The 8,362-nt window shown below is 39.1% G+C and overlaps 2 protein-coding genes across 3 annotated transcripts; one reads left to right on the top strand and one right to left on the bottom strand.

The window, feature by feature from the left end:
• Positions 1 to 1,148: 1,148 nt before the first annotated feature.
• Positions 1,149 to 5,376, top strand: LOC125199006 (mitochondrial adenine nucleotide transporter ADNT1-like). Of its 2 annotated transcripts, XM_048097205.1 has the most exons (8): positions 1,154 to 1,589; positions 1,814 to 1,862; positions 2,113 to 2,276; positions 2,552 to 2,589; positions 3,068 to 3,180; positions 3,274 to 3,387; positions 4,203 to 4,547; positions 4,953 to 5,376. In XM_048097205.1, exons 1-8 carry the CDS (start codon positions 1,432 to 1,434, stop codon positions 5,034 to 5,036), a joined length of 1,065 nt encoding a protein of 354 aa, XP_047953162.1. In that variant the 5' UTR covers positions 1,154 to 1,431; the 3' UTR covers positions 5,037 to 5,376. The 2 variants fall into 2 exon arrangements, with proteins under 2 accessions (XP_047953161.1, XP_047953162.1); XM_048097204.1 differs by having other exon boundaries at positions 1,149 to 1,589; positions 3,068 to 3,387.
• A 117-nt stretch (positions 5,377 to 5,493) lies between these two features.
• Positions 5,494 to 7,832, bottom strand: LOC125199014 (light-sensor Protein kinase-like). The gene is made up of 2 exons (XM_048097208.1): positions 5,857 to 7,832; positions 5,494 to 5,784 (listed from the first exon to the last, which is right to left on the bottom strand). Exons 1-2 carry the CDS (start codon positions 7,679 to 7,681, stop codon positions 5,642 to 5,644), a joined length of 1,968 nt encoding a protein of 655 aa, XP_047953165.1. The 5' UTR covers positions 7,682 to 7,832; the 3' UTR covers positions 5,494 to 5,641.
• Between the last annotated feature and the right edge of the window lie 530 nt (positions 7,833 to 8,362).

Below are 8,362 nucleotides of genomic sequence, written 5' to 3'. Positions count from 1 at the left end.
TGGCTACTGCACTGTACATGTGATGTGGAGAATTTATCTTGATTTGATTACTCTTCATCAAATCAATTAAACCTATGGAGTCCCCATTGAGTCCGATTAATCTATATTTTAATCCTTTTGTTTTTAATTTCTCTAAATAGTCAACGATCCCTTTTAGAATTAAAATGCACGACGACTATGTACTTAAGAGACAATTATTGATAAAATAAACAGTATTAATAGTCATTGGTCGCTATCACATGTTACAATACGAAGTACTGTAACTTATGATAGAAATTAGAAAATTTATTTGTGGACGAGGAATGTGACAAAAATTGATACACTGAATTTCGTTGACATCAAGTATACTATAATCACCAAACTAGTATCATATTATTATTATTATTATTATTATTATTATTATTATTATTATTATTATTATTATTATTATTATTATTATTATTATTATTATTATTATTATAATTATTATTATTATTTTTTGCATTTTCGAATCTTGTAGTACAATACTTCTTCCAAATTGGTAGTACATCCTATGTTGATTGAAAACCAAATGTGTTAAAGAGACCCTATCATTATCCCATTCCACCCACCCCATACCAATAAAAAAGGCCAAAACACTTATTATTAGTAATACACTAATTATGCTACTGAGTTATATGTGCACACAAAAAATGATGAAGTATTGAGTTTAATAAAATATCCATAGTTTTATTTTGGTGGATATAACAAACGAAATGATATTTTAGTGTTCCCACACAATTGATATCTACTCATTTTGATGAAATTTTGGTATCATGCCACGCACACTAATTAATTTGTGAAGGACTTCTTATACGCGATATACGTAAATTATCAAAATAAGTATATTAATAGATTTTTTCGTAATAGGAGTATAAAAAAGAAAGAAAAAAAGACGAGATCAAACCCTACTTGAGTAGATTATGCAAAAAGAAATCGCATTAGAATCAGAGATTATTGATTTAAGCAAGCTCGTAAATCATTATTTTATTTTATTTTTATTTTTATTTTTATTTATACGTGGATAAAATAAATAACGACGAAGTTCGTTGTGTATACCGAAAAAAGGGAAAATTATATAAAAAAGAAAAACACGAACGTATTATGGTTAAAGCACAATGTACAAGGAGTTGAAGCGAGACACGAGATTCTCTGATCTCAAGATTCGTTAAATTCCGGTGATGTCCAAGTAGCCGTCATTCACTCGCTCACTCTCTTTGTTCCGCCTCTCTCTCCCATTCATTCTCCACTCTCTCGCTTCCCGCCACCACCACCACCACCACCACCACCGTCCTCCGCGAGTAGAATGTTTGCCTCGATTCGATCTTCGTAAACCTAGGGTTTTTGTTGGTGGTAATTTCACTTTCTTATTTATAATTTTGGATCGATTCATTTCGCGGAGTAGTTGATTTAATGGCGTCTGAAGATGTGAAAGCGAACAACTCGGCGGTGTCCAAGATCGTTAATCTGGCTGAGGAGGCGAAGCTTGCGAAGGCAGAAATCAAGCCTTCTAAGTACCAAGTCTACAGCATTTGCAAATCTCTCATCGCCGGAGGCGTCGCAGGAGGAGTGTAAGTTTCTGATCTTTGTTACGTTGTGTTTATTCGTCGATAGGTTATCCGAATTTTCATTTTCTATGTTCCCTTTTTTATTCATCATTTTGAGACACAGAGCAGCCGGATATGTATGTGTATTCATGAGCAATGTACTCTGTTAGTTTGCAAACAATATCTAATTTGTGGAAAATGTTGACTTTGGTTTGATTGATTTGTGCTCTGCTGCTTGATTGTCACAGGTCTCGGACTGCTGTAGCTCCATTGGAGCGATTGAAAATTTTGCTCCAGGTTAGCCATGTTGAACTAAGCAGCATTCTCTTATCTCGTTCCATTGGTATTTTGATAATTTAACACTAACCTTTCTCAAAAGACATGCTCTTTTGATCATGTCTAGTGAATTATGTTTGGTTTCTTTGAGGCTATTTTTACTTTTTCCTTTTTTTTTTGCCTCTGCGACTGTTGACCGTCTCGAATTCATATATATGGAATTATCCATCATTGAGCTAATGTATCCTGGAAAACTAATGTTCTTTGACAGGTTCAAAATCCGCATAACATAAAATATTCTGGTACTGTTCAAGGTTTGAAGTATATATGGAGAACTGAGGGTCTTCGAGGACTGTTTAAAGGAAATGGCGCAAATTGTGCTCGTATTGTCCCGAACTCGGCCGTGAAGTTCTTCAGCTATGAGCAAGCATCCAAGTATGGTCCTACTATTGGTGTTTTGCATCTCCAGTGGTGTTTATGTGATGACAGGATGCTGCAGCCTTTATTTTCCTTGGATATCTTGCACTATTAGACTAGTCTTTTTGAAAGATATTACGTAACCATGAAACTCAGACTATGCCACTGCTTTATGTAAAAGAATAGCTTGGCTTATGCTTCATTGATGCCAGCATTTCATAGCTATCACTCATTAATTGATACACTGATCACCATACTTGCATGGATTGACTTCGTATTTTATGTTGGAATAGGGGTATATTGCATTTGTACCGGCAGCAACCTGGGAACGGTATGTTTTTGTTATCAACTTATCATGCACGTGGAATATTTCAAAGTTTTAGTTTCAGTATATTATATTACTGTATTTTTCGCTTTTTCTTGGATATTGATATGCTGGATCTCATTTTTGGGTTTAGGGTTTAATTATCAGTGCAATGAAATTGTAAGCAAGAAATTAATAATCAGAATGATCTAAAAATATACTCAGTTTTTAATCTATTATCACCAGCCATGTGTTGTAGCATATTGTCTTAAGAACTCAGCGATATATGTATAAAATAAAATGATTGTCTGCCAACATATAGGTTACAGTTATATTTGGGTCTGTACTTCCAGTTTAATTTCATTCTAAGGAGTTGGAGTTGTGAAAGCAGTGCCTGTTACTATGTAAACCACCGTCTTCCATGCAACTTGAAACTTCAGGGATGTATGAGTTGCTACTTGGCTACTTGCTAAATATGCCTGTGTTCTTTATCTTGGATTTACAGAGGACGCTGAATTGACTCCTTTATTACGTCTCGGAGCGGGAGCATGTGCTGGGATAATTGCTATGTCTGCTACATACCCGATGGACATGGTCCGAGGCAGACTTACTGTACAGGTAATGCAGGTCCTTTTTTCCAATGAGCGTTCTTTTGGGAAGCTATTTCTTGTACTAGTATTCAGGTATCTGTTTGTTTATCCTCTTCTGCAGACAGACAAGTCCCCTTATCAGTATAGAGGAATGGTTCATGCTTTATCAACCGTGCTTCGAGAGGAAGGTTTCCGTGCTCTGTATAAGGGCTGGCTTCCATCTGTCATTGGAGTTGTAAGTTCTCCCATGCTACTGCAATTGGCTATTAACGTAAAAAACCATTGCGTATCAATTAAAAATGATACAGTTGAACCAAGTCAACCAACTCTGTCTTAAGAAGTAAAATCCCCAGTTTCTAAAGAGCATTGATATTTGATATACCTGAAAGAATTACTAATTTCCTAGAATCCTTGTTTCTAGCTGAACTAGTTTCGTATTAATAAAGTGATAGAATTACAAATTTACTTGAATCTTTGTTTCTAGCTCAACTAATTTTGTATTAATCAAGTGATAGAATTACGAATTTACTTGAATCCTTGTTTCTAGCTCAACTACTTTCGTTTATATTAAGTCATTAATTTCTCAAGCGGATTGGTTATTCCGTGCAAACCAAATCTTCTTAACTGCTGTTATTTTTTTTAAAAAATGATTAATAATTCTTTGAAATGATTTAGCTAATGGGCTGTAGGCAATGCTATCATGATAAGAATACATGATTGGTTAATAAAGTGATAGAATTACAAATTTACTTGAATCTTTGTTTCTAGCTCAACTAATTTTGTATTAATCAAGTGATAGAATTACGAATTTACTTGAATCCTTGTTTCTAGCTCAACTACTTTAGTTTATATGAAGTTATTAATTTCTCAAGCGCATTGGTTATTCCGTGCAAACCAAATCTTCTTAACTGCTGTTATTTTTTTAAAAAATGATTAATAATTCTTTGAAATGATTTAGCTAATGGGCTGTAGGCAATATTATCATGATAAGAATACATGATTGGTCCGGGTCCCCTTTCTGACATTGTTGGTTTGGCAACTTCTTTGCAGGTACCATATGTTGGCCTCAACTTTGCTGTTTATGAATCTCTCAAAGATTACTTGATTAAATCTAAGCCATTTGGTCTCGTTGAAGACAATGAATTGGGTGTAGTTACAAGGCTTGCATGTGGGGCAGCAGCAGGCACAGTTGGACAAACTGTTGCTTACCCTCTTGACGTCATTCGCCGCAGAATGCAGATGGTGGGGTGGAATAATGCTGCTTCAATTGTTACCGGTGATGGGAGAAGTAAGGCTCCCCTCGAATACAGTGGCATGGTTGATGCTTTCAGGAAAACTGTTAGACATGAGGGCTTCCGAGCATTATACAAAGGATTGGTCCCCAATTCAGTGAAGGTCAGTCTACTTTTACTTTTTATGCTTTTCTGATATTTCTTTTGATCACCTGAATAAGATAGAGCTTTTGGTTTAATTTTCCACTTTAATTTGGTATAGTTTTTAGTATTTTTCTAGTCACAATTATTATTAAAAGACTTAAGGGACAGAAAGAAAGAATCTCTTAGTGCTGCATCCTGCATGGTATTGGTGCTTGGTGCTCCCATAATCCCATTGTGGGAAGCAAGTGTCACAGCCTGTTACCTTCACGATGCGACCACCACTGTGGTCCGCGTATGCGATTTGTGTATTTTTTCTTCTGTATAATAGTGACTAACAACAGCAATATTCAATTCTTAGACAAATGTAACTTAGTAATAGTGAGTTGCTTGCTTTGCCTGATGCACACTTTCCGTCTCTATTCAGGTTGTCCCATCAATAGCCATTGCATTTGTGACATACGAACAAGTGAAAGAGTTGCTGGGAGTAGAGATTAGAATATCTGACTGATGCCAGCAGATAGAGCTCTAATTTTCATTCAATTTACAGTATGATTTTTGTTCGCTGGACGAGGATAATAATTTGATCTAAGACGTTTCTCTTTCGTGAAGAGAAGCGAACCCCTACATCACCTGCTTATAGGTTTTACTATGGATTTTGCCTTCATGGTAGTAATATTAGCTAATAATAAGAACAATGCCATAAACTAGCTGTTTAGGTCTATGCTTGATGAGTGAGTAAGTGAGTTAGTAGTATTTTTGTACATGGCATTTGCTTTGTTCAATAAACCTGCCTACCTTTTGGAATTGCTATATTTTGATTAAAAAAATTGGATGATCTCTTGTTTGAATTTTTCTCTGAGTGCCCTTGTGATTATGCATTTCTTTTGCTATTTGAAATTTGATGGAATATACGAAATCTGGTAATGGAGAAGAGTTGGCAAACATCAGGTGTACAAGTGCATTAGTCAGAGTAGCAGAACATCCTCAAACTTTGAGATACAGAAACATCATAAGTATGTTGGTATCGGACTTTGCTAATAGTAGAAAGCCTGATTTGCCTATCTAAACCTGTGTAAAATGGCGTCGAAACTGGCTTCCGATGATCCTGCTGTCCTAATTCAACTCGGAATCCGAAGAAGCACCTGGCCGCCGTCTTGATCTTGGGCTCGCCACAACCAGCTTGCTCTCAGAATTCATCCTCGCCGGCCGCCCAACGGGTGTGTGCGGTGGCCTCGACACCCTCCCTCTCGGCGTCCCTGTTACAAAACACGGTCAATATACATTCTTCTAGATTTTGATATACTACTCAGAGTGAAGGCGTTTCAAACCTGGCTTTGACTTGAGATCCAAAGACTTGCTTGTTGGTGGGAGCTTGTTAGCCACGGTCTCAATGGACGGCAGTGATCTCATCCTCCTCTCCTTCAACGCCGCCCATGAGTCGTCCACTGTCAAGGCGGGTGCCTCCTCGCCCCCATCACTACCCGACTCGGAGGTCTCCCTCTGACTTGCACTGGCCCTCTCCCTCTCCACAACCCTATAAGCAAACATCTGGTATGGTATCTGTGACACCACATGCATCTTGTCGGAAGCTGCACATCTCGCCACGAAGGTGGCCTCCACATCACTGAAGTCCAACGGAGGCAGCGGCACCCCTTCCTGCTGACCGTAGTCAGGGTTCATAGCCAAGAAACGCTTGGTATAACGTATGATCCTACATATAGAAGAGAAGCTAGGCCTCTGAGCCGGATCAGTGTGCCAGCATTTCTTGATCAGGTTAGCCAAGAACTTAGGCGTATGAAACGGGAACAACGGCCTCTCCCCGGCCCTAATGTTCCTGCTCATCTTGTCCCCTTGAAGATGAGCATCTTCGAAAGGTACCTTCCCCGTCAAGATCTCAAAACACACCATTCCAAAACTGTACACGTCGCATTTCTCAACATTCCCTTGCGTCTCCTGACCTAAAACCTCGGGTGCATACCATATATACGGCAGCTCCCCTGAGTCTGCAGGCGTGCTCTGAGTAAGCCTCCGGATGGAGGCATCCAGGCCAAAACCTGTGATCTTGGCCTGGACGAATCCCTCCCCCGTCCCATGAGACCGTGGCTTGATCAAGATGCTGGAGGGACTGAGCTCTCCATGAGGGATCCTCCTCGAGTAGAGATACTCCATCCCTCTGGCTATCTGCAGCATCAGGTCAACAGCCACGGGGATGGAAAACGGGACCTTCTTCTTGGGCCCACAAAGCTCCTTGACATAAGTGGAGAGGTCCTTATGCATCAATTCCATAACCAAGAAAAACTCCTTCTTGTCCGCATCACAGAAGCCACACAGAGTGTGCATTATGTTGGGATGGGAGAGGCTTATATCCGCGGCGAACTCTTTCTGCAGCTCCTCAACACCCTCCGTGTGGAAGTGGCGCAGAGCGAAGCTCTCGCCTAGCCACTGGATCTCCTTGAACTGCTTCCCGGTCCCTAGTCTCCTCCTAATCTTGTAGTCCTTGGAGTTCACCAAGATGGTGCTAGGCAACATTGTGTCGCTGAGAAGGATGTCAGAAACCTTCGAAGCCAAGCCACGTTCTCGGAGATTCTTGAGAATGAAAAGCCTGTCCTCATCCCAGACAGACTCCATTCTGCTGCAGAAATCCTGAGACACCAAATATTGTTGCCCGAACATCAACTGGAAGATCCTCGGATCCTTCAAGCCCTTGTGGTATTTAAAAGCGTAGACGGTCTTCTTCCTCTGCATATCGTCGTGATCATTTCCTGCGATATGTCCGGCCATCTCGATGGCCTCCACTGCAGCAGGGAGGCAGCTGAGGAGGTTGTGTATGTGGAACTCAACGCAGTCGGAGTTGTGATACAACGTGATGGATTTGGCCATGAAATCCTTGGTTTCGAGGCACATCTTGACGTAGGATTCGCATTCCTTGTACACTTTGAGAAGCTCCTTCAAAGGCTGTTCCAATATCTTCCATTTGGCGTTCTTCTCCTTGTATTTGAGGTTGGTTTTCATCATCTCTGCGATCGTCGTGTAGCCGGAGGCGAGCATGTCTACGAGAAGAGAGCATTGCCTTTGATTGTAGAGGTTGTTCTGGAACACCATGAATGCGTTCAAGCTTCCCACAACTTCCCCTGTTTGTCTGAATTGCTCCATTTCTTGAATCTGAGATGAGGGAACGAGAGAGGGGAGGTTATATTAGATTAGATGAAGGGATTGGTGTTGTTTCATGGGAAGAGTGATGAATTTGCATGCAGAAATTTGATGATTGTGAAAGATAGATCCAAGAGAAAACAAACACTTTGTTTTCTCTTGGATGGATTTGAATTGGAAAAAGAAATGCTTTGGAATGATTTTTTTCCAATGATTTTTTACTCCCAACAAATCGGAAACATGTTTGGTTCTATTATGGTTTGTTTTGTTTGAGGTAGATTAAAAGGCCACTTTCTCGCTCTCTCAATTCTTTAAAAACAGAATGGATATTGAAAGCCATAATTTAGGTAGTAGCGTATGAAAATTGAAAAATCCAAGGGGAATTAAAAAAAAACAGTGATAATTTGGAATATGGATAATTATTATTCAATTATGAATTTCGGTCAAATTTTTTTAGTTTCTAAGATTCAAAATAAAATATTAATAAGAAGTTTTAACTTTTTGCAAGTCACATTCGTGCTATTCCGGTGAAGTTAATGGTGATGTGGTAGTCAAAATATCCTACATTGATAAAACATCTGATGAAAACAATACCTCGTCGTCTCATTAATGAGAAAAAAATATTACTATTACTTGTAAACAAAAACAATACGGTTTTGAACACATCCGAGTCATTTAGCCAGT

Source organism: Salvia hispanica, unplaced genomic scaffold (genome assembly GCF_023119035.1).
Source record: "Salvia hispanica cultivar TCC Black 2014 unplaced genomic scaffold, UniMelb_Shisp_WGS_1.0 HiC_scaffold_349, whole genome shotgun sequence".
NCBI lineage: Eukaryota > Viridiplantae > Streptophyta > Magnoliopsida > Lamiales > Lamiaceae > Salvia > Salvia hispanica.
Note: the sequence above shows the minus strand (reverse complement) of the source record. Positions and strands in the feature narration are given on the sequence as shown.